This window comes from Mirounga angustirostris, unplaced genomic scaffold, assembly GCF_029215605.1.
Source record: "Mirounga angustirostris isolate CCGP_5_RB_7025 unplaced genomic scaffold, mMirAng1.0.hap1 SCAF_9, whole genome shotgun sequence".
Lineage (NCBI taxonomy): Eukaryota > Metazoa > Chordata > Mammalia > Carnivora > Phocidae > Mirounga > Mirounga angustirostris.
The window spans coordinates 79,656,190-79,683,533 of record NW_026991717.1 but is presented as its reverse complement, the minus strand read 5'-3'; the positions used below and the strand labels follow the sequence as shown (position 1 = coordinate 79,683,533).

At 35.1% G+C, this 27,344-nt stretch overlaps 1 protein-coding gene and 1 non-coding gene across 12 annotated transcripts in view; both read right to left on the bottom strand.

The window, feature by feature from the left end:
* SCFD1 (sec1 family domain containing 1) overlaps positions 1-27,344 on the bottom strand; it is a 115,439-nt gene that overhangs the window by 73,799 nt on the left and 14,296 nt on the right. For 10 of the 11 annotated variants that reach the window (XM_064570906.1, XM_064570903.1, XM_064570905.1 and 7 more), the window contains exons 5-11: positions 24,709-24,831; positions 23,093-23,180; positions 19,046-19,135; positions 16,796-16,851; positions 15,727-15,812; positions 13,294-13,393; positions 794-933 (exon numbers count right to left, since the gene is read on the bottom strand). In XM_064570906.1, coding sequence (XP_064426976.1) covers positions 794-933; positions 13,294-13,393; positions 15,727-15,812; positions 16,796-16,851; positions 19,046-19,135; positions 23,093-23,180; positions 24,709-24,831 — 683 coding nt within the window. Of the gene's footprint in view, positions 1-793; positions 934-13,293; positions 13,394-15,726; positions 15,813-16,795; positions 16,852-19,045; positions 19,136-23,092; positions 23,181-24,708; positions 24,832-27,344 lie in introns of those variants that run through there. The other variant, XM_054513664.2, reaches the window with a different exon arrangement.
* Positions 21,210-21,313, bottom strand: LOC123862605 (U6 spliceosomal RNA). The gene has a single exon (XR_006795300.1). It is a non-coding gene; the product is annotated as a U6 spliceosomal RNA (small nuclear RNA).

Genomic DNA, 27,344 nt, shown 5'->3' with positions numbered 1-27,344 from the left:
GAATCAAGTCTTATCTTACTTCTGTTTAAACATAAATGAGGTCAAAAAGAACAGCCATATCAGGACTTGGTCACATATATAGGTACAGTAATACTTGAAATACTCAAAATAATAATAACATTTTATTTCATAAGTGTTGAGGAGCAGCATTCTTTTTCTCTCAGAAAAATGATTTTTTTTTTTTTTTTTTTTTGTTTAGAATGATTTCTCTAGCCATAATGACCACTAGATAACTATTTTAACAATTACTGAGCCCATGAAATACCCTAAACTTTAAGGGACATAGCAATGGGATCTGTATATCTGCCTATAAGAAATCACACAACTAATTATTCTTCTAATGTGCTTTAAATAAACGTTTTTCAGGTTTAGGTATTCTCTTCTCCGCAGAGATCTAAAACTGTGTTTGTATGAAGACAAACATGGAACAAAGAGGGAAGATTACATTTCAATGTTTCTCTATCACAAAAACCTATTTTAATGAAAGGCAGAAATGGTCTTGCAGAAGGTCAGTGGGGACAACAACACAATTTAGAAAGACTACCTGTAAAATCTACAAAATCATATGGTATGAGCTTACTGAAAAGGGAAGAGGCCCCTGAAAAACAAGAAACAACCTAGGAACCGGGAAGAAATAGATATATTCCTATAGACTAATTATAGCTCCTACTCATTGTGTAGAAGAACGACCATGATCTTTTTGATTTTTTTCATCAAATTCATTAAGTCAGATGACATCTTCATTTCCTTATAAGGGGTGAATCTTTAACTTACTGATGTTTTTCTTACTTACCTTCCTTTATGTTTCTGCCAAAATTTATCAACTGGAGTTAAATCATAAGACTTCTTGTTTTTTCTCTTTGGTCTAGCACCAGCTGGAGAATTTTCTACTCCTAAAGATTCTTCCAAATTAACTCTGTTTAAGTGGAAATCCTAGGAAAAAGTAATCCTTTTTTAAGTAACAGTTCAAGAACTATAACATTTTCTACAACAAGGAAAATAACACAGATTCTTAATGCCTTTTCTAATAATTCTAAGGACAAAATTCACATCCGAAATTTAAAGATCTCCTTCCAATGTTTTGTTACACACAAATGTACCTGTAATATTTATGTATTTTAATTAAAGTAGTAGATGCAAATGATTAAAACTTCAAAAAATACATAAAAATCATGTTAAGGTTCTTGTGTATCCCTCTAGAAAAATATTTTTGCATATGCCAGCATACACATATCCTTTTATTTTATTTTTTTAAGATTTTATTTATTTGACAGAGAGAGAGACAGCGAGAGAGGGAACACAAGCAGGGGGAGTGGGAGAGGGAGAAGCAGGCTTCCCGCGGAGCAGGGAGCCCAATGCGGGGCTCGATCCCAGGACCCTGGGATCATGACCTGAGCCGAAGGCAGATGCTTAACGACTGGGCCACCCAGGCGCCCCCCACACATATCCTTTTAAAGAACTGCATTACATTATATGTTTTTTGTACCTTACTTTTCTCAAGTAATAATGTATTTTATTATTATTTTTTAAGATTTTATTTAATTATTTGCCAGAGAGAGAGAGAGAGAGAGAAAGCACAAGCAGGGGGAGCAGCAGGCAGAGGGAGAGGGAGAGGCAGACTCCCTGCTGAGCAGGGAGCTGGACCTGGGACTCGATCCCCGGACCCTGGGATCATGACCTGAGCCAAAGGCAGCCGCTTAACTGACTGAGCCACCCAGGTATCCCCTCATGTAATAATGTATTTTAGAGTTCTTTCTCTAACTGTATATGTACATCTACCTCATCTTTATCATTGTTATATAGTAGTCCAACATTTATTTAACCAGGCCTCTTGATGCTTACTTGCTTCCAGTAACAAACATAATCTTAAACATAATATTTATTTTTATTTTTTTAGAGGGAGAGAGAGAGAAAAAGAAACAGGGAGAGAGGGGGAAGGAGGCAAGGAGGGGACAGAGGGACAATCTTAGGCAGGCTCCATGCCCAGTGTGAAGCCCAATGCAGGGCTCGATCTCACAACCTGAGATCATGACCTGAGCCAAAATCAAGAGTAGGACACTTAACTGACTGAACCACCCAAGTGTCCCTTAAATATAATTTTTAAACTCTTAGAGAGTCTTAACATTCTGATCTGTTGATCGATGGTTTGTATTTTTTAAAAATAATTATAACAGAAGCTACAATAATAATAGCACTCCCTTTTACATAAATTCTAAGAGCTAAGTTGGACCATTATATAGTTATAAACTTTTCTGCCCCACTCATGTGAGGCTTGATTTTTTTTGTCCTTTCTCAGAAAAATGAACACACAAAAACCAAAATAAAATTTTTTTTTTTTTTTTTTTTTATCTTTCCCCCTTCCTTTTTGCCTTAGACCTGGGGGGTTCCTTCATGTAATAACAGTGTTTTATGGTTCAACTCTACTCTGAAGAATAGTGAGCTAAAGACAAAATATGGCTATAGGGACGCCTGGGTGGCTCAGATGGCTAAGCGTCGGACTCTCAGTTTCCACTCAGGTCACGATCTCATGGTCCTGGGATCGAGCACAACGTCCGGCTGAGCTCAGCAGGGACTCTGCTCAAAGATTCTCTTCCTCTGCCTCTCTCCCCATTCGCACATGCTCTCTCTAAAATAAATAAATAAATCTTTAAAATAATAAATACACAAAGGAAACAGTCAACAAAACAAAGAGGCAACCCACAGAATGGGAGAAGATATTTGCAAATGACAGTACAGACAAAGGGCTGGTATCCAAAATCTATAAAGAACTTCTCAAACTCAACACCCAAAAAACAAATAATCAAATCAAAAAGTGGGCAGAAGATATGAAAAGACACTTCTCTTTAGAAGACATACAAACGGCTAACAGACACATGAAAAAATGTTCATCATCATTAGCCATCAGGGAAATTCAAATCAAAACCACATTGAGATACCACCTTACACCAGTTAGAATGGCAAAAATGGACAGGGCAAGAAACAACAAATGTTGGAGAAGTTGTGGAGAAAGGGGAACCCTCTTACACTGTTCGTGGGAATGCAAGTTGGTACAGCCACTTTGGAAAACTGTGTGGAGGGTCCTCAAAAATTTAAAAATAGAGCTATCCTATGACCCAGCAATTGCACTCCTGGGTGTTTACCCCAAAGACACAGATATAGTGAAAAGAAGGGCCATATGCACCCCAATGTTCATAGCAGCAACGTCCACAATAGCCAAACTGTGGAAAGAGCCGAGATGCCCTTCAACAGATGAATGGATAAAGAAGATGTGGTCCATATATACAATGGAATATTACTCAGCCATCAGAAAGGATGAATACCCAACTTCTACATCAACATGGATGGAACTGGAGGAGATTATGCTAAGTGAAATAAGTCAAGCAGAGAAAGTCAATTATCATATGGTGTCACTTATTTGTGGAACATAAGGAATAGCATGGAGGACATTAGGAGAAGGAAGGGAAAAATGGGGGGTGGTAACTGGAGGGAGAGATGGATGAACCATGAGAGACTATGGACTCCGAGAAACAAACAGGGTTTTAGAGGGGAGGGGGGAGGGGGGATTGGTTAGCCCGGTGATGGGTATTAAGGAGGGCACGTACTGCATGGAGCACTGGGTGTTATACGAAAACAATGGATCGTGGATCACCACATCAAAAACTAATGATGTATAGGAGGATGGGTTAGCCTGGTGATGGGTATTAAAGAGGGCACGTTCTGCATGGAGCACTGGGTGTTATGCACAAACAATGAATCATGGAACACTACATCAAAAACTAATGATGTAATGTATGGTGATTAACATAACAATAAAAACTAAAAAAAAACTAATGATGTATTATTGTATGGTGACTAACATAACATAATAAAATTTAAAAAAATGATAAAAATTAAAAAAATAATAAATACAAAAATAGTAAAGACAAAATATGGCTATCAATAAGTGAGTGAATGATGAACAAAAAATAAATTATGTGGAGAAATTATCTAGCATGGCTATATTACTATCATCTTAGTTCTAAGATATGTTCTTAATTAATAATTAAACTTCTAGGTTTTAGCAGATTAAATGTACTGAATACAATTTAATCTCCTCTTGATATAACTAGGTCAACAATACTGAGTCTAATACATTAGACCATACCCTGCAACTTTCTCAAACCCTTTATACAGTAATTTACTTCCTTGTTATTTTCCCCTATGGCACAAAAAACAAGAATGCAAAATATACAGATGTCCAGTTGCCATAGTTGATTAATAAGTCTATTGAAAAAGAGTATACAATGTTATATTTCAGCCTGCTAATACTATGTCTTTCCTATAGACTCTTCATATCCTCACAGGATAAATACATCAGTAACCTTACTTAATTCCTCTTACTTTCCCATCCCCAAACTGTTAAAAACAGTTTATATAACAAATCATCCAAATAGGAAGAAAACACAATAAATAGATATTAACAGCTAAATCTGAGAAGAACTCTTGCTTTAAAAATTAACAAAAGATACTGATAGTTAAATAGTTATGCCTTATTAACTAGAATTTTTTTTTTTTAAGATTTTATTTATTTATTTGACAGAGAGAGAGACAGCGAGAGAGAGAACACAAGCAGGGGGAGTGGGAGAGGGAGAAGCAGGCTCTCTGCTGAGCAGGGAGCCCGATGTGGGGCTCGATCCCAGGACCCTGTGATCATGACCTGAGCCGAAGGCAGACGCTTAACGACTGAGCCACCCAGGCGCCCCGTGTGCTCTTATTTTTCAACCAGTAATTTCGTTAACAAGTTACTTTATTTTGAATGAGCTGTATCATCACCATGGAAATAGTACTTTACTAGAAATTCTAGTTAAGGGGCACCTGGGTGGTTCAGTCAGCCCGCATCGGGCTCCCTGCTCAGCGGGGAGCCTGCTTCTCCCTATGCCTGCTGCTCCCCCTGCTTGTGCTCTCTTTCTCTGTCAAACAAATAAATAAAATCTTAAAAAAAAAAAAAAGAAGAAAAAGAAGAGCATATACTATTACTGAAGTACTGATGGAATACTTAAAAGGAAACATAAAATGATAAAGGAATAAAAAATGGTAAGAATTTTGAGAAATAACAATAGTGGCAAGAATACTTCCATTGTTTGCTTAACAGCCAGGCAAATAAGGAAAATTTTAGTCTTGAAAATTGGGAAATTAGAACATTCTGTGCTGAACTTAATCATGTTGAAGAAAGTGAACATTTATCCACAAATAAAAGACAACAGAATTAGTTTCAACATGATAGAGTCTAACCTGTTCCTACTGATATTCATACTTTGACTTAGAAGACTGGACAATGGTGTCCCAAATCATGAGATAAAATAAATCCCATTGAGAAGAAAAACATGGATAAGTTTTCAGCAGTCTTAGTTTCCTTTTACAAGTTAAAGCAGACCAGTAAACCCAAACAGAGCTAATGTTAACAAAATTACACTTGGATGATAATAGGTGACACCCATTTATGCAGAGCTAAGATTTATATTCACATGAGGAAAAAAAGCATAAAAGTAACTTTTATTTTGGCAAACTGAGCCAAATCTAATCAAGTCTCTAGATCTATCAGTTTACAGAAATACTGGGGATAGAGAACCACATCAAATTGTGTACCACAAGAATACAATCAACCAAATGCAGAAATATAGGAAATTCTTTAGAAAACCAATCCAATTCCTTCCACCAAAAAAAAATGGCAATAAAAAAGGAGTGGAAAGAGAGGAATTGTTGTAAACTGACAAACTTAAAGATGTATCAACCAATGCAATGTATGGATACTGTTTGGATCCCTATTTGAACAAACCAACTGTAAAGATGTGTCTTTGAAACAACTAGGAAACACTGAATACAGAGATAGTAGCAGATATTACCAAAGAATAATTGTTAATTTTGTTAGGTATGATAATAAAATTATGGTACTTTTTTTTAGATATATTTTTGCATAGATCATACAATGTCTGGGATAAGAGGCATATTGCTGGGAAACTGAGTGATGCATGTGGGAAGTTCATTACAGTATTCTGTAACTTTGTGTGATTTTATATGAAATATTCCCTAATAAAAGTCTTAAAATTTTATTCATAACAATGAAACAGAATTTAAAACATAACCCACAATTATTTGCCCGTTGCCATAGTGACTGTGAAAGTATGTGTTGAGATGAGGCCTCATTAACCTTAACTTGGGAGTGACTATGATAGGTCAGAGGTCCTCCTTGCTCATCCACATGGGACAAGAAACAAGAAATACCGTGAACAAAAATAAGTATTTGTTATTTTAATCCACCAAAGTTCGAGGGTTCTTTTATACTGAACATATCCTAATTCAGATGCCAAGGTATTCTGTATAGATTTAGCAATGTCAGGAACTTTGATAAGCTTGTTCATTCTTATTAAAGCAGAATTCCTTATAACTCTAGGAATCATGGGCCAGAAGCCACCTGAGATATATTGCTGACAATATGCAAACATTTTCTACCAGTCTTCATGTAATAGTCTCAACTTACAAGTAACTTATTTAGTCTCTAAACTAGTAAAGAACTTGAGTTGTAATTACTTAGAAACATGCTGTCTAATACAGCTGATACTGTCAATGTGGCTACTGATCATCTGGAATGTGGCTAGTCTGAATTGAGATAGAAGTATAAAATATATACCAAATTTTTAAGACTTAATATATAAAAAGAGAATACAGAACAGTTTTAAATTGATGATGTGTCAAAATGCTAATAATTTAGACTTATAGGGTTATATAAAATACATTATTAGAATAAATTTCATCTGTTCCTTTTTATTTTTAATGTGGCTATGAGAAAATCCAAAATTACATCTGTAGCTCATACTTTATTTCTGTGAGACAACACTGATTTAGAAACCCTGCATTTTGCTCAATGGTGACAAGAAGGAAAAGAAAAATATGTACAGAAGACCAAAAAAAAAAAAAAGGCAAAGAAAAATCTAACTTAGACTATTTCTAAGAATCATTTAACTGAAAAAGAAAATCTTTGTATAATGCTCCATCACAGACACAGACAAATGTCTCAAAATCTTATGTACTAAACAACTGGGATATAAGGAAAAAAAATAGTAGCAACCTAAAACAGATTAGTAAATAGCAAATAATACATACAGCAATGAATATGTAAACACACTAAAACAATACCATTTTTTAACAAATGAATGAAATCAAAGATGATTTCTTGGATTTCACATAGTCTACACACCTTTAGTAGGAAATTCCCAGGAACAACTTAGATTTAAGTAAAAGTTTACCTAAGATATGAAAAACCAAAGCCCAAGTAAAGAACAAGATACTAAGATGAAATAAAGCCCGTCCCTTTGCCTAATGGTAACTACTCATTACAGATGAACAATCAAATCCACCCCTCCCACAACCAAGGTATAATAAAAAGGAGTCATGACTTTCTATTATTTTTGCTTCTTATATCCCAGTAAAAGGAAAGGGGCACTGCAAAGTTTTTCACCAGAAGAGTGTATTTCCCACGTTAAATGACAAGAATCTTTCTGGCACACAGGAAAGTTGTATGAATTTTCAGTTGTTTCCACAGTCTGATATATGAATACTATCAGTGTTCGAGATTTTCAGGCAAAGGTATTTAATATAAAAAGCAAGCTCCAATTTCAGATTAACAGTTCCTATCTAGAACTTTTACTCCATCTTGTGGAGGTAAAGGGTATTAAGAATTTTAAAAACTCCAAAGAAACTTCAAAAGCAGAAGTTTTAACAAAAAAAAATGACATGAGAATAATTTATGATATCCCAGTTATGGTTGTTTCACATCTAGAAACTGCATTAAAATTAATTAACAGGAGCTACCATATGATCCAGTAATTGTGCTACAGGGTATCTACCCCAAAAATATGAAAACACTAATTCAAAAGGATATATGCATCCCTATGCTTACTGCAGCATTATTTACAGTAGTCAGATTATGAAAGCAGCCCAACTGTCCAATAGATGAATGGATATGGGCGCCTCGGTGGTTAGTCAGTTAAGCACCTGACTCTTGATTTCAGCTCAGGTCATGATCTCAGGGTCATAGGATTGAGCCTCGCAGTGGGCTCCCCTCTGAGCACCCTTTGCCCCTTCCCCCCTTTGCCCCTTCCCCTGCCTGCACATGCACATGCTCTCTCTCTGAAGTAAATAAATAAATCTTTAAAAAAAAATAGATGACTAAAGATGTTGTGTGTATATATATATAATGGAACATTATTCAGGCATAAAAAAGAATGAAATCTTGTCATTTGCAACAATATGGATAGATCTAGAGAGTATAATACTAAGCAAAATAAGTCAGTCAGAGAAAGACAAATACTATATGATTTCACCCATTCAAGAAACAAAACAAACGAACAAAGGGAAAAAAAGAGACAAACCAAAAGAGACTCTTAACTATAGAGAACAAAGAGACGGTTACCAGAGCTGAGGTGGGTGGGAGGATGGGTTAAATAGGTGAAGGGGATTAAAAGTACACTTATCTTGATAAGCACTGAGTAATATACAGAACTGTTGAATTACTATATTGTACACCTGAAACTATAACACTGCATGTTAACTCTACTGGAATTAAAATATTTTTTAAAATTGAAGAAATTTTTTTAAATTAAAAAATAAAATTAATGAGCAGGAATAAATAAATATAAATTGTGTAGTTTATCTTTTTTTTTTTTAAAGATTTTATTTATTTATTTGAGAGAGAGAGAGAGTGAGAGAGAGAGCGCAAGAGGGGGTAGGGTTAGAGGGAGAGGCAGACTCCCCATCGAGCAGGGAGCCCGATGTGGGACTCGATCCCGGTACTCCGGGATCATGACCTGAGTCAAAGGCAGTCGCTTAACCAACTGAGCCACCCAGGCGCCCAAATTGTGTAGTTTATCTTAACCAATCTCTTTAAAGAGACTATTTTCATAAGACCTAAATATTCTGATAATAATGCCGTGAAAAGACTGCCTAAAGGTAATATGGAATCTGAGAACCTAACCTAAGAAAGTTAGAGATGTGCATTGCTCTATTATTTATAAGAAAAACTAAAACCAACAATAACCCAAATGTCCACAGGAACCCACTAGTCTAACCTCCATGCATCAGGCATAACATCTGCTTGGTTCACCATGTATCCCAGAGACTAGCAGTGTCTGGTACAGAGTAGGCACTTAAAAAGTATTTGTTGAACTGAACTTTTGAAGACACACGGGTGCCAACTTTTAATTGGCTTACTTGTTTGTATGTATGTATGTATTTCTTGATTTATTCAAAAGATTTATTTATTTATTTGAAAGAGAGCATGAGGAGAGGGGCAGAGGGAGAAGGAGAGCAGCAAACTCTGTATTGAACACTGAGCCGGACGCGGGGCTTGACCTCACAACCCTGAGATCATGACCTGAGCCAAAACCAAGAGCTAGACACTTAACCCACTCAGTCACCCAGATGCCCCCGCCTTGTATTTCTAAAAGGATTATTTTAACTTCTAAGAATAGGAAAAAAAAATTAGTAAATTATATATCTCACAAAAATACAAGGATAATAAAAAAGGTAAGCACCCACAAATTAGCAAAAAGGTCGATCAAAAAAACTCATTTCATAGCCCTTGGTATTCTCATTTCACTCTGGAACAGTAAAAACCTCAAGGACCAGGATTAGCCTTGTCTGGTTTGGGGAAATCTCTGCCCTAAGTTATGTTTCCCAATTTTCTCTTCTAACAATACAGAATAAGAGCATATTCCTTCATGGTGCAATTACTTGTATATACATCTTGTCTCCTGTGCTCAAAGCATCAAATACTTTCATTAGAAAAGGAATTAAAAAGATTGAAGTATCTCAATGCTCTGCATAGCCTCCACATACAACCAAGAGTGAAGAGATGACTCCTGATCTGTACGACCCCTTGCTCCCACCCTAAAGTCAGGACCCCACCAACCAAATCTAATTTGAGATTATGAAAACTATCTCATCATGCCAATCTCTCTATGGCTCCCTATACCACCTCTTTCAGATTCCACTTCTCATCTTAACCAATTCCTAAAACCTTTCTGTCATTAACCTCTAGAACTCATACTCAGTCAATAGCAAAATCTCCTATTCTGAACATCTACTCTAAACTTCCACTGTACTTTCTCACTCTAATTGAACTCCAACTGGATGGACCCGAGACTGAGATACCTGCCTTCCTTGCTACTCCCAGACTCTTCACTTGTCTTCTTCTCTAAAACAACTCCAGCTTTGAAACTCCTGTCATCAGCCTATTAACAGCAATTCTCACTCAGAGGCAATTTTGCCCCTCTTCACAGCCTGGGTATATTTGGCAATGTGGGAAGACATTTTGGTTGTCACAACTGAGAAAGTGCTACTGGCACCTAGAGGGTAGAGGCCAGGGACGCTGCTAAACATTCCAAAATGCAAAAGACAATCCTCCACAACAAAAAAATTATCGGGCCCAAAATGTCAATGCCAAGGTTGAGAAATTCTGGCCTACAGTGATCCTGATCATTAATGCCTCCTACAGACCTGCATCAACTTTCCTCTTTCGATCATTCCCACTGATACACAAACATGCTGGAATGTTTCACATTTAAAAATCTTTTTTGACCTCACATTCCCTTCTAGCAATTACCACTTTTCTCAACTGTCCTATGCAGCAAAAACCCTTCTAAGTTGCTCTTACCAAAGTTAGTAATAACCTTCATGTTGCCACATGCACTGGTGACTCCTTAGTCCTCAACATTTGTCCAAGTTAATTCCTGCCTCCTCTCTGAAAACAGTTAATTCACTGGTTTTCAAAACAACACAGATCTACTTCTCATATCTCACTACTGGTTGCTTCTTTCTACATTATATTGTTGGTTCCTATTCATCACCCAGAATTCCAAATGTTGAAATGCCTCAGAGTTCAGTTCTTGGCCCTCTTCTCTATTTATATTCATCCCTTTGGTGGTCTCATTTTATCTCTTGGCTTTAAATACGATCTATAAATGGATTACTCTTAAATTATTTCTCTAGACCAGATGTTTCTCCTGAGCTCTAGACTCATACATCTATTTAATATCTACTTGAATATCTTAATAGGCATCTCACATTTAACATGTCTAATACTCAATATCTGATCTTTCCCTCAAAATTTCTCCTTCCATGTCTCTATCTCAATAAATGACATCTGTCCATTTGCGAAGGCCAATACTCTGGACTCATCTTTGACTCCTCTCTTGGATCTGCATCCAATTCATCAGCAAATCCTATGCTATGCATTCCATATATTATCACAACCCTCACCATTTCCATCCTGTTGTAAGCCATCATCATCTCTTGCTAAGATAATTCCAACAGCCTCCTACTGGTCTCTTGACTCTTCCTATGCCCTTTAAGGAGTCCATTTTCAGCACTGCAGCTAGAGTGGTACTCTTAAAATGTGTATCAGATGCCACTCCTTTACTCAAATGTGCATTGGCTCCCCATTTCCCTCAAACTGAAAGTCAATATCCTTATAATGGCCTATAATGTCTTATGCTATACTGCTTCCCATATCCTATTTAACTTTGCCTCCTGCTATTTTCCCCCTGCCTTACTTTGGCCACCTTGGCTGCCTTGCAATCCTTTAAACATATTAGGCATTTTTCTGCCTAGAAAGCTGTTCTCTTCCATGTAGCTATGTAATCCACTACCTTATTATTACCTCCTTTAGATCCTTCCTTAAATGCCTCTTTTTCAGTGAGGTCTTTCCTATTTTCAAGTTACAATCCTGTTCACCATTACCTGCTTTATTTTCCTCCAGAGTATTTTCCATCTTCTAAAATGTCATATATTTCATTTTAGTTCTTGCCTGTCCTATCATAATGTAAGTTCCAGGAAGACAAGAATATTTTCATTTGCTTTCTTTATTGCTAGAACCAGGATCTAAAATGTTTTGTCAGACAGCACACCCTCCAGTAGTGGCTGAATTCTTCTTCAGCCTCTTACCTGACTTCCTAAAACTAGCTTCCATGTTCCATTACTCAGGGTTTAATTCAGTAGTCTCTCTGATTCTTCTTGCCCTCTCAATTGACTCAGAGTTGCCTAGTATTTCATTGACACTCATCCTTACAATCTAAAATGACACAGGACTCTAGGATACAGAAGGGTACAGAACTGCCAATTTTCATCAATAACTCTGAGATCTGATTTATTTAATAAATATCTTATAGCTAGAATCTGGGCTTTAAGGAAATAAACCAAACAAAAAACGATCTATTATGTTTTTCATTTCCTTTCCATATGACATTTCAGTCACTCTTTGCAATAATGATACCATTATATACTATAATCCCTAGAGGCCTGGGCTAGAAGTCAGTAAATTAGAGTGCTAGTTTTGGCAGAGCCAATGATTTGGATTCAAATCATTTAACTTCTGTGTTAAAATTTTTCTATCAAATGGGAACTAGTCTGGCTTTATTACATAGTGCCTTGTACAGAATTTATTTGTGAACATATTTTCTTCCCATTGACTTTAAAGATTGGGCCTGTTTCATTTATCTGTGTATATCACATGCTATACACAATATTTAGTAGATGAATATATGCATGAATATAAACACAGATTTTTGTTTTAAGCATGATTTTACATATGTGGAATTACCTCAAAAAACATACGGTACAATATAAAATGCTATTTACATTTACCATAAAATGAGGCTTAACTGATTCCCAGGAAAAATAGAAATTACAGCTTTCCTCCCCAGAGAGAAACATATTTATTTACTTCCTCACTATGGAAAAAAAAAAAACTACTTTGTTAGAAAAATTTTTTAAAGTCACTCACTGAGGGAGGGGTGCCTGGGTGGCTCAGTCGGTTAAGTGTCCGACTCTTGGTTTGGGCTCAGGTCATGATCTCAGGGTTGTAAGATTGAGCTCTGCCCGCATCAGGCTCCACACTGGGCATGGAGCCTGCTTAAGAGTCTCTCTCCCCGCTCCCTGTGCCTTACCCACCGACCCCAACTCGTGCTGTGTCAAAAAAAAAAAGCACTCACTCATTTTCCTTCATTCCTTTTCTCCCCATCACTGCCAACAATACAAATAATCTTACACTTTAAAGATAAGTTTAGAACTTTACACTTCAATGCTTCACTATTCTCCAGCATCCACATCCAGTGATACCAAATTCCATCACTTTTTTGTTCATACTTCTCAGCTCATTCTTCTCACCTGTGTCTCTGTAGTCATGACGTTAATTTTAAATTAAAAGGACCATTGAGTATTACTACATTTTAGTAAAACGTGGTATATTTAGCCTCTTACCAGTACATCATGCACCAAGGCTTGATATGTCCAAGTATGGTGTAAAGGAGTCGCCAAATCTATGTTTCTGTCAACAAGGACTAATAAAGGCCTTTGGAAGCTGTAAATATATTAAAAAAATCTTATGTAACTCTTAATAACAGTTTCTACATCTCAATTTTTCTAATACTTTCTGGTTTTCTCATTTGGACATGAACAGTAAGTATGCTAATATCGACATTCCATAAATTGCTTCGGACTACTCAGAGTCTGTGTATAATGCTAGATTATAACTAGATTATAAGTCTTGAGGAACTGTCTTAAAGAAAAAAATCTATGCAAGTACTTTTACAGAATAATATTTATAGTTATCAAAGTAAGAATAAGTTGCTTCTACTTAGATTTGTATTTCACATTTTTGGGGGAAAAAAAGGAATAGCTATTGTCAGTTTCAGAGAAAACTATTAGAGAGAGTAGGATCTTAAAAATTTACAAAAATGTTTGAGTTTCATAAATTACAAATTACAACTTTTTTCTGTAAACACAAATTCAAAAAGCAGACTCTAGAGAAGAGCCTCATGAAACCATATCCCATTACAATATATAAAACTAAAACATTAAGCCACGATGGTACCTAATTATATAATTATTCACTTACCAAACACTTCATATGTTGTTTACTGTGCTATTACAACTTAGATGTGAAATAGACTATACTTAAAGCAAAGTGAGGCACAAAGTCATCTGTTGCCATATGTTTCCAAAAGTTGTAAAGGTCTGCTTTGGCAATACCGTATCAAGGGTATACATCAATTTTCAAAAGATACTGTTATATGATTATATTAACTATTCATATTTTGTCCTGCAAGAGAACTCTGACCATTTTAGTAACTCATTACACTGCACAGATTAAAAATGCACTGCACTGATTATAAAACTCTGCAATAAATAAGTAGGAGTGGCACCCTTACCACCTACTATCATTTATTACTCCAGAGCTAGGTGAAAGGCAAAGAAAGATAGCCTATGGCAAAATTTCTTAATTCAGCACTACTGAGATTTGGGGCTGGATAATTCCTCATCATGGGGGCTTGTCCTGTGCATCACAGGATGTTTAGCAGCATCCTATAATGCAACCCACTAAATTCCAGTCGCATCTATCCAATTGTGACAACCAAACATGTCTTCAGGCATTACCAAATTCTTATTGAGGATCATTAACCTACAACTGGATTCAAATGTCCAAAACAATAGTCCAACAAAGTTGCTGATCCCTAATTAAAATAATTTAGAAATGCACCCAACAAATTAAAAATAAGACAACTATATTATAACATAAGTTTTTAGAAATTATCTAAATAAAACAGCGCCTTTATGTGGGTTTCTAAGGCTTTTATGAGAGCACCATAGAAAGGGAACTGTTAAGTAAGAGATGCTACAGTGGGTGCTTCTGTTGGGAAAAAAATCGGGGCGCCTGGGTGGCTTAGTTGGTTAAGCGACTGCCTTCGGCTCGGATCATGATCCCGGAGTCCTGGGATCGAGTCCTGCAAGGGGCTCCCTGCTCAGTGGGGAGCCTGCTTCTCCTTCTAATCCCCTCCTCTCTCATGCTGTTTCTCTCGCTCTCTCTCTCGCTCTCAAAAAAATAAATAAAATCTTGAAAAAAAAAAATCAGGTGAGAATTTGATATTTCTGCTCTCCTTAATGAGAAGCATTCTGAAGAGTATTTAAGACCAGCAATGAAATCATAGAAGAGTTTAAAATAATGTGGGGGCTGAGACAGTTGGAACAAACAACTGAAACATAATGTTAGTGTTAACTCCAAATTATAGGAATAGTACATAAGGCAGTAGGAGCCATCTAAACTGACTTGAAATGAAGTCTATGGAAAGTTACCATAGAATTATCATCCCTGGAGGTCAGTTATACTGACTATCAATTTATTTTTACAGGCTTTATTAATTCACTTAAAACTGGGGGTAGGGATTAATTTTCCAAAATACTGTCTATTCCCTTTGAAATAATTCTCAGCCATTTGTGTGGGTTTCTTTACTTCTTCACCCCAATATTGTCCATTATTTTTAATAAACAAGTATTTCAATGTAAAAATGGTAACTAGTTGATAGGTAGAAATAGACATAAGCATCACAAGTTTTTCACTTATTTTTGTCATTACCAAGAGGCTTAATGATAACTGAAATAAAATGGCTTCTGACCTTCAAAGCCATATAAACAGAAAAATTTCTCCTACAGATGAGAAAAATGCAAAACAATTTCATGGGGCTTGAACTCACAATCCTGAGGTAAAGACCTGAGCTAAGATCAAGAGTTGGACACCTAACTGACTGAGCCACGGAGATGCCCCCAAAACAGAAATTTCTAACAGAAGGTAAATTAAATATTCCATTTGTATTTCAAGAACAAACTGAGTCAAAACCCTGATAAAAAACATAATACCTGAATTGGCCAGCTCCAAGTGTATCACCTGTAAAAAGACTGTTTCTTGCATCTCTTAGATTTTCTCGAAGTTTCTTATCTAGTTTCTGAAAAATCAAATTTGATAATAACTCTTAAAAATTTCACAGAACTTTATATAGGATAATAAAATGTGTTATTATGAACATTAAGAACATAATGTGTTCTTAGTTTCATAACTTAGAAATCTGGAACTTCTTTACAAAATAGCAATTCTAAAATCTAAGTATTTTAGTTTCTTTACTATTCAGTAACATCATAACTTGGACTTGAAAAGACCAATGCCTTTTTTATTGTGACTCAGGCCTGATTTCACTAACAACCACTTTCCACTGACTATTTTTACTTTGGGTACAGGAATGATCTGCAGTAATAAGCCACCCTCTTACCCAATCATGACTCTGTTTTACAAGGAATGTCTCTATATAGTGATGGCTGCAAGAGGCTCCAGAATAGAAATGGAATATGTGAAAGAAAGCAGCCCTCCCATCAGTCAATGATTCATTGTGGCTAATAAAACTAAAAAATGTTAGTGTATCTTCCATCTTTCCACTTACCCTTTCCTTTTCAGTAATTCTGTAATTTCTCTAATCCCTTATTTTTTAATCTTTAAAGCAAATTTTTGAATGCCCAGTTTATACTGAATATTTTACTCCAATATAATGGGATAGCAAATGCACTGCATTTTAAAAATAGTTATGATTGTCAATAAACATTTGCTAAATGAAGTTAAATATAAAATGATCTGGGGGATCAAATAAGCGTTACTTGGAGAAACAAGGCAGAAAGACAAATATACATTTTAGTAAAAAAGAAACAGCTGGAATAGCATGTCGAAGTAAATCATTTTTCTCCATCACATAACAGCATACGATGTTTACTTTTTTTTTGGTGTAATCCCAATGCCGTAAAATAAGAATATTTGCCTTTGGTACTTAATATATAACTCATAGCAATCACATACTTAATATTAACAAAAGCACTTCAGGCACTTAAGGAAAACAAGTGATAGAATATTACTTGTCATCAATGGATATCTGTATGAACTCACCACTGCTACCATTTCCGCTGCTGTTCCTCTTGAACATCTGATTATAGGAACAGCACCTATTTTAACAACAGATGTTAGCAATGGTTTCAGCTCTTAATAATCAAAATGGATATCTGTAAAATACCTAACCATTAAACATACAAGAGAAGTATAAAATTTCAGGCTAGAAACATAAGAGGATTTATTATCTCAAGAGTAAAATCAAGGTTTCAAAAATAGACCTTTCCATTCAAAAAGAAAATATTAGGGAGTTAAAAAAAAAAAAAAGACCATTTTTATATGGTGTTGGCTAATCAGTGTGACCAGATTTTTTCAATGAATTAAAACTAAATCAGGATTTGACTCCCTACAGGCATTTTCAAAGAGTTTACTCACAGGAGTCACTTGACTTTGACTTAATGGGAAAGAATGAAAAGAGATTAGTTAATTCAGCAGTTGGTATTATTATTCTTGATTTTACAAATTAACAATGAAGGATTATAGTCTTTTTTAAAAAATTAATTTAAAAGATAAAAAACATATTCTTCCATTAATGTTTTTTGAAAAGCTCCTAAAACGTGGCCTCAGTTCAATACTGAATCAGCTCATTAGACCTCTTAATTTCTCTTTATTACTCCAAGTTTTATCAAAGGCTGAAATCCTAAAATGATAGAAAAAATCCAATTGCACTGAAAATCTCAGAAAACAAACTGAGGACACTGTGATCTTTGTACGCTAAAATTGGTACATTCTAGATTCTATACAAAGCATGTTCACTCAACTGCAAAAGTAAAATTGTAGAATATTAGCAAATTTTATAAAACTGTTTTCTTCCAATGGCAAGTTATACATGCTTGTCATATAAAATTCGAATATTAGAAATGTGTAAAGTTAACCCTTTGATTCCAGCACCCTAAAATAATCTCCATTAAGAATTAGATATGGACGGTTTCAGATTATTTTTTACATGTAGTCTAAATAAATGCATTTATGAAGAGTACAAAAAAGAAAAATAGGATATTATACATACTGTTCTTAAATTTGCCTTTTTCACTTAATTTTTTGTTGATATCCTTCTATGTCAGATTGGTAGTAATTTCGATTTCTCTTTTGAAAAAATCACTTTCTGATACTCTATACAATAAAGGTTGCTCTAACACTTCAGTGGTCTTTTTTTTTTTTTTTTTAAGATTTTATTTATTTATTTGACAGAGAGAGACACAGCGAGAGGGAACACAAGCAGGGGGAGTGGGAGAGGGAGGAGGAGGCTTCCCGCCGAGCAGGGAGCCCAATGTGGGGCTCGATCCCAGCACCCTGGGATCATGACCTGAGCCGAAGGCAGACGCTTAACAACTGAGCCACCCAGGCGCCCCTTCAGTGGTCTTTTACACTTCTTCAATCTACCTTTACCTTGAAAATATATCATCAAGGAAAAATAACCTTAATGTCCACAAAAAACCTAGCATTCAGTGAAATTTTGGAGTGTGTGTAGGATGGCAAAACAGGAAGGTTAATTAAAAGACTAAAAGTTGTGTATCGATATGCTCTGTTTAAAACAACAACAACAACCTTATTTGAAGGTACTGAAGGTACTTGAAAGCAGGCAGAAAGTGCAGGGGCATGAAACTTTGAAAGAAGAGATGTATTTGAAAAACGAGATACATTTTTAACCAGCTTTTCTCCTGAGGGTACTTTTCAGTTTGCAAGGCACAAAGGAGAAAGAGCTCAAGCAGAAAACAGAAGACTTAATGAGCTAAGGAATCAAAGACTGGCATTCAGGGCTGGAAATTAAAGGAGAAAAATATCTGAAAGGAGGGAGCCCCAAAGCTTACACGTAAATTCTCCTCAAACTTCTATTTATATCCTAAACTATTCATGGTATCTCTCTTTTCCTCAATTTTCTCATTTGTGAAATGAAGAGAAACTTTAATAATTTAGTGTAAGGGTCATTTTAACTAGGGTTTTCAGTGTCTGCAAAATTAAAATTGCAATTAGAAGGTTTCTAAACAGTAATTAGTAATAGTAAAGCATAAAATCACACATTAGACACTGAACACAAGGTAGCTATAAGTAAATTTAGATGTACCAAAGAAATGTTTAAAATTCTGAATATAGTGGATTAATGGTATACGTAAATTTAGTGTTTTCTGGAACCTTGGGAGTGTGCCTTAATAGTTACATTTATCTCTATACTTAAAAGTGTATTTGAAATTTTTCCTAATGGAGTATTAAATATTTTGAAGAAATAACTAGAAAGATTTGAGAACTTACCCAGAGTAACAAAAAAGCAGAAGAGGCTGTCAACAATAGTGTCCATAACGGTTTCCATCTCTGTGTCTGTGATATCTGGCCTGTTAATAGCTAAAATAACATAGAGAGAAAAAAGTTACCAAACTTCTATGCCTTCATAACATTTGTAATAAATACTCAAACAAGTAAAATTTTTCATGTGTTACACTTTTAAGTGAACAAGTATCCATTAAAAACTATACTAACTCAAAAAACCCCAGAGCACTTCAGTATCAGTAGGAGTGAGTAGTATCAACACCAGAGTAGTACTAAGAAAAAAATCTGCCACATAAGGTATACAAAATTTTTGTCAGAGCAAATAAAAAAATAAATATCATATTCCATAATTTTATTCACAAACACTAGATGGCCTCAAGAAACTACTGAACTTATTACCCAACTACTGTCAGAAAGGACAATGCAAATCAATTATCACAAGCCCAGTGTCCCATATCATTTTTTGTGTATTACAGTAAGTTATAGGAACTTCTTTTCTGATGTACTACACTGTACTGAAATGGTTTCTAAACTTTAGTGGGTATAAGAATCTAAAAATATGAAAGAAGAGAAAGTTTCACTGGAAGCTATTAAAAATTCAAGATTCTTAGCCATTTCCCCCAACGATTCAATTCAATAGATCTGGATAATTCTAAGAAATCTGCAATTTTGACAAACACCTCAAGTGCTTCTTAGGGCTACACTTAAAAAAAAACAAACAAACATTGCCATGAAAACTATACTTGACAAAGACCTTGCCTTACTCCTCTTCCATCTCTCACAATACCTAGGCCTAGTAATTTGACAAATAGATGCTCAATAAATGTTTGTTAAGACTGACTGGACTAAAATATTATCTATATAATATTTTAAATTTCCCAACACCCTGAATGCGAAAACAAATATAAAATTCAATACAACTTGTGATTATCATGAGAGGAAAGCAGAATCCAGCTGTATATATTAAAGTATTTAAAGAAAGTATGAACCATCCAGAGGACATAAAAATAATAAAGAATTCAACCACGCAATACAGAATCTAGATGAGGAAATATACTGTTACTTGGTGTTGCGGATTCAAATCAGAAGATAGAAATGACCAAAAGATACAATGTGAATTATGTAAATTCAAGGGACACCAATCCAGGGAAATACTCAGCTCATTCCATCAATCTAAGATGCAGGTAAAATCCAAATGGAAGTCTCCAGCCCTTAGGTTCTACAACCTGGTCTCACACCTCTAAATAAGAACTGACTTGAAGAGTCAAAACATTGCCCATCAATAACCTCAACTCACTTAGGTTGACAACTTGGTTTGTCTGAGATAGTAGCCTGACTTTGAGAAGATAAAATCTGCTTCCTTTAAAAGGATAAATTTCCAATCCATGAAAAGTAGGTGAAATAAATAAAATCCATGACACTAACATATTATGTTGGGACTAATCTGTTTATCAGTTGAAGCACTTGTGATATTTGAGAGGATTTGGCATATAATTATGTAATGAGTAAGAGCACTGACACTGGAGTGAGTGCCTCGGTTTAGTAACCTGGTTCTGCCATTTCTTTACCAAGTTACTCAGTATCTGTGCCTAGGTTACTTCATCTGGAAAATGTAAGTAGTAATACTACCTACTTCACAAAGTTACTCGGAGGAGTAAACGAACTTACATTGTAAAGTGCTTAGAGAACAATCTATTATTATTATAAATATACTACTGAGAATCTGGGCAATTAAGCATACAATTATACTTTAAAATTAATAAACTTATACTTTAAATTTAATAATTTCAGACTTGTGATTCTTTAAGTTGAGAGGTATAAGAAAATTAGTTATATTTATAAGTACCTGAAAGTGTAATGAATTTAGACTCACTATAAATTTAATTACTTAAAAAAATTATTTAAATATTTGGGCAGATTTTGCTTATTAGATTTATAAATTTGTCTGGTCTTATATTTAAAATACTTAAAAATGAAAACACTGAATTTACAAATGCAATTTAAACTGTTTAAGGGAATTCAGCAAACCAAGTTTGCTGACTAAGCTTGTTAATTGGGGCTGACTAGAATCGAGTCTGTTGAATCTGAGTTAATTGATCAAAGAAAAAGTTAAGGTGCTTGGTTGTTTTTTGCTGTTGTTATTGTTGCTGTTTTTATGGAATACCTCATGAATTTTCATGTCATTCGTGCACTGCGGCCATGCTAGTATCTGTATGGTTCTAATTTGAGTCTATGTGCTGCTGAAGTGAGCACAAGGTGCTTTGTTTTTATACAACCATATTTATAAATAACAATTTATAAGTTTCACTTAAAGGCTTAAAGAAAACTAGGTTTTATTTTTTTATTTTTTAAGATTTTTTAATTTATTCATTCAAGACAGAGATAGAGAGAGAGAGAGAATATGAGTAGGGGGAGAAGCAGAGGAAGGGGGAGAAGCAGGCCCCCCGCTGAGCAGGGAGCCCGACGCGGGGCTCGATCCCAGGGCCCTGGGATCATGACCTGAGCTGAAGGCAGACACTTAACCATCTGAGCCACCCAGGTGCCCCGGAAAACTAGGTTTTAAACATGTAACTTAAATACTTAAGTAGCTAGTTAATTAAAACTCAATTAATTGTAAATAGACTTCTGTAAATAACAACTATTGTCAAAAATCTCTGACATGGGCAATTCAGCAAATGCTTACACCCCTTTAGGGATGTTGTTTAATTTCTAAAAGACAGCATGTTATGGAGCTCAAGAAAGTCAAAAACTGATGTTCCCTTCTCTCAGGGACTTTAATATCTGGTCCAATATTTCCTAATAGGGTACCACTGGCATTTTGGGCAGAACAATTTTCTGTTATGAGTATGGTTTACACACTGCAGAACATCTAGCATCCCTAGTCCCTGCTCACTGAATGCTAGTAGCAGCCCAACTTAACGTGACAATCAAAAATATCCTTACACATTTCCAAATGCCCCCTTAGGGGGCCATACTCTCCACTTAGGAACCAATGAAATTCTAGTCAGCCCCAAACATCTCAATCCTTAAGCAGCAAATTAATGATTATTTGAATGAACTGGCTAATCATATCTACTACAGCCTGTATTTTTCTTTAAAATATCTGAAATCATCAGTGGACATAACATTTCAGTTAAGCAAGATGAGTAACTTTTAGAGATCTGCTCTAAACACTAAAGTCAACAATACTGTATTGTACACTTAAAAAGATTAAGGGACAAATAAAAGTGTTTTGCAAAAAAAAAAAGCAACATAGATAATAAAATGGGGCTTGGGTGGTGTGTGTGTGTGTGTGGTGTGTGTGTGTGTACTAGTTTTAATCTACATCCAGGAATGGTCAGTTTACCAAAATTTTGAATACAAACTCCAGAGGTGGTTAGACAGCATTTGATCAAATACCAATATTCAATCCACTAGTGCATGAACAGGGTATAAGAATCAAGGGAGTCTAACAACCTGTATTTGAGAAAGGCACCTACACTTCATTCCATAATAGTGCTATAATAACTGTTGACAAATAGCAGTATTAGCCAACCTTTTCTGAGTCCTTATTATGTGCCAGGAACCTTTCTAGGCATTTTACACATACTAATTCATTTAATTTCCACAAAAACTCTGTGAGGTAGATAGTATTATTACCCCCACTTTACAGATAAGGAAACTAAAGCACAGAGAAGCAGAGTAAGTTGATCTTGTCCAAGAGTCAAAGTCCTAGAAGATACACTGAATCCTACTACTAAAATACTGTCTTATTTGCCATGAATGAACCATTCACGCAAGCTGCTATGTGGCACCTAAAAGGTAAGAGAATTGGCACTTCACTGAGCTTACAAAACAACTTTATTACATGTTGCTTACAAGTGACAGAATTCAGTCTGAGACTTACTTTCTTGGGTGTGCTTTAAGAACTCTTTTAGAGTTCTACTGCTGTAATCAAAGCTGGCTTTTGATTGTACCAAATATGCTATTTTTGTTTACGGTACATCACTCATTTTGTTAACGACGAATTATAATATTCCTGTTTTTACATACCACGATATGAAACAAGCTCCTTATTTTGATTACATAATACAAACATATCATCTTCCAAAGTAATAAAATTGAGATACTGATCAAAAACCTAGAAACAAAAGAAAAGGTTTAGAAATCAATTTTACAACATATTTTTTTAAGTAGACTCCATGCCCACTGTAGGGCTTGAACTTATGACCCTGGGTCCAAGGGTCACATGCTCTACCTACTGAGCCACCCAGGTACCCCAATTTTACAATACTGAAAGCACACTTTGTTTGATTTAATCAACCAATGGTAAAAATGGAAAAAATTATAACTATATTCAATAACTAGAAATTATACTATTTTTTTTTTTAAAGATTTTATTTATTTATTTGAGAGAGAGAGAATGAGAGACAGAGAGCATGAGAGGGAGGAGGGTCAGAGGGAGAAGCAGACTCCCTGCCGAGCAGGGAGCCCGATGCGGGACTCGATCCCGGGACTCCAGGATCATGACCTGAGCCGAAGGCAGTCGCTTAACCAACTGAGCCACCCAGGCGCCCTAGAAATTACACTATTGTATCAGACTGTCTCCCTGAGTAAGAATGAGGAGTTAGTATCAAAAAGGAATGTAAATAAGGAGGGCAGTAATATTTTCAGAAAACAAAATTTAAGAAGATACAAAAATATAGATATAGATATAAAAATTTGTTTAAAGACTGGTGGGGATCGGAATTTATATTAGTTCTGAAGAAAAAAAATCACAATTTCACATTCATGTTAACAACATTTTCCTAAGAAAGTCATAGTAACTATTTTTCCACCTTGAACACTTATAAAGAAGTTATACTAGTTCTTCAGAAGTGCAAATCAGGGGAAAAATTAAGAAAACTCTTTGAAATATTATTTTATTTAAAATTAATGATAAACTTTGAAAAGAAGAACATTAAGACACAGGCCTCAAAAACTAATCAGTAGTAGTTAGTAGACTATCTAAATCTAACCAGTGGGAAAAAATGGGAAGTAAATACATAGTTGTTTAGGCTTTTATTTGTCCTATATAATTTCTTAGAATTTCATGTCTTGTCCAAATTCAAGAAGCACAGGGCACAGTAGGGCTATAACCAAGAATACATTTACAGATTTATTTATAACTAAGCTGAACCTATCTAAAAAGTAACTGTGATGTAGAATGGCCGGCCTGTCCTAAGTTCCTTCTTTCTTATAATACGCAATATAACTTCTTTGGATTCTCTCTTCTAAGTAGATCTGAAGATAGCATGGTGACTATAGTGATTATAAATAAATAATGTCAATATATTTTTAGTATAATTTATAACAACACAACTGTCAAACTATTTCTAAGTCAAGCTCAAAAGATTACAAATCCTAGCCTAAAACAAAGACAGATTTCCGCATTTTATTTTTATCTTTCAAATTCATTGAATTATAGGTACCTTTAGTTTGGTTTATTTTGCCTAGTTCAAACTGTAGATAATTTGCATTATCAGAACTCTTTCTAAAAGTAATGAGTCTAATTATTTCTTAGGTTGATTCGGTCCTCTGTAAATTAGGCACCTAAGTCAATTAACAGGTTTCAGAATATACTAAATTTTGCATTAACAAAATGTCATCAGCCAACCAAAATCTCTTACCTTGGCTACTTGTGTTACTGCACTGGCTGCTAATGCTGCATTTGCAATATCTTCCAGTTTACTTCTTGAAATAGCAGAAATAAAATTTAAATAATATGATTCATAGAGTTGATTTCGCAGATCCTAGAAATACAATGAATACTTCATTCTTATGAGCAAGTATAAAGGATGACCACAAATAAAAATCTTTTAGATAACTACAGGAGCAAGATTTTGTCATTATATAAATGACAATAAAAAAAAAAATCCCAAGAGAAAAAAGTCATGAAGAAGTACTGGTTATTTGGTTGCCAGATATAATGGACCTATATATTAATAAAGTTATAATATTATCAATAAAATTCTATTTTAATTACAATATCACATAAAACTGCTTGAAACAGTGTATCTGCATTTTTCTTAAAAATATCCAGAAATGGCTCTCATATAGTAAAATGCTTATTATATTTTGCAGATACTATCTTCTACTGCTCTGGTCATGTGGTAATGCAACATATTTCCTTTGCTGTTCAGACATAATTCCAATGACCAATTCTATAAGTATTACTTCTCAAACATCCAAAAGTAGTATAATTTAAAGTTATGCAAATTCTTAAATCAAATTTACTTATGTTTTTAAACTCTAGGCAAATAGGTATCTAAATAACCATACAGGCACACCTTGTATATGTTGCGGGTTCAGTTTCAAACCACCACAATGAAGAAAACATTGTAACAGACTGAGTCAAAATTATTTTTTGGTTTCCCAGTGCCTATGAAAATTATGTTCATATGATACTGTAGTCTATTAAGTGTGCAATAGCATTATGTCCAAAAAAAAAAAGAGTATATACCTTACTTAAAAAATATCTATTGCTGGGCACCTGGGTGGCTCAGTTGGTTAAGCGACTGCCTTCAGCTCAGGTCATGATCCTGGAGTCCCGGGATCGAGTCCCGCATCCGGCTCCCTGCTAGGCAGGGAGTCTGCTTCTCCCTCTGACCCTCCCTCCTCTCATGTACTCGCTCTCTCTCATTCTCTCTCTCTCAAATAAATAAATAAAATCTTTAAAAAAAAAAAAAATCTATTGCTAAAAAATGCTAACCATCATCCAAGCTTTCAGCAAATTATTACTGATCACAGATCACCGTAACAAATATAATAATAATGAAAAGTTTGAAACAGTGTGATAATTACCAAAATATGACAAAGAAACATGAAGTGAGCAAATGCTGTTGGAAAAACACTGACAGACTTGTTTGATGCAGGGTTGCTACAAACCTTCAATTTCTAAGAAGTGCAGTATCTGTGAAGCACAATAGAACAACGTATGCTTGTATTTGTTTGAACCTAAGATACTGTCCATCGAAAGAAGCACCATTATGTACCACCAAGAAAGAATTAATGCTGCCAATAAAATTCTATAACACACCATCAATTTTAAGATGCATCTGGTATCAGAGATGTTTAAGCGTGAAAAACAGAGGGTTCGGAGCCTGTATGAGGAAGGCTGCTGAGCAGGGCAGTGGTTAAACAAAGGTTGCGGGACTGATTAAAGGATGAAGGACTGAGAATTAAGGGGAATGAGAAAATAAGTCAGTATGTGGAAGATATTGGGAGTTATGTTTCTCATGGTCATAAAAAGGAGTTATAGATTTGCAAAGGGAAAAAGAAAAAACTAGGATGAATCCTGTATTTCTGAAATGAAACAGTTTTAGATATTACCTATCTGTCTTTTTATCTAGAGAGATAAGGAAGATTTCTAGAGTTAAATATAAAGTGCGCATATATATACATACATATATTTCCTAGTTCTGTCCATTGAGATGTCCTAAGAACTCTAACACCCTCATAGCAATGCCTACGCCTTATTCCCAGTTGCTGACTTCTAAATACCATTCTCTACAAAAAACAACCAGGGCTTCTTAGACAAATGGCTGAATCTTGGGCTAGAACAGAGAAAGTATGAGATGAGACTGAATAATCTTATTGTGCCTAAAAATAAGGAAGTGGTCCAAGAATGATGGAGACATTGCAAAAGGACACAGAAATTGAACAAGGTTGCAGGATATAAGATCGACATATAAAAGTCAATTGTGCATCTATAGATTTGCAATAAGCAATCCAAAAAACAGAATTAAGAAAACAATCCCATTCACAATAGCATTAAAAAAATATGAGGGAATATACTTAACAAAAGAAATGTAAAACTTTTATTTGCACACTACAAGACATTATTGAGAGAAATTAAAGAAGATCTAAACAAATGAAACGATATTCCATGTTCACGGATCAGAAAATTTAATACTGTAAAGATGACAATGTTCTCCCCAAACTGATCTACAGATTCAATGCAATCCCTATGAGATGCAAGCTCCAGGTAGCTTCCTACAGAAATTCACAACCTAATCCTAAAATTAATATAAAATTCAAGGGACCTAGGAAAGCCAAAACAATCTGGAAAACAAAGTGTAAAGGTGGAGGAATAAATTTCCCAATTTCAAACCTTGCTACAGAGCAAGAGTAGTAAAGACAGTGTGGTATTGGCATGGGACAGACATAGAGATCAGTGGAATAGAACTGAGAGTCCAGAAATAAACCAATGTATCTACTGTTAATTAATTTTCAATAAAATTGCCAAAACCATTCATGGGAGAAA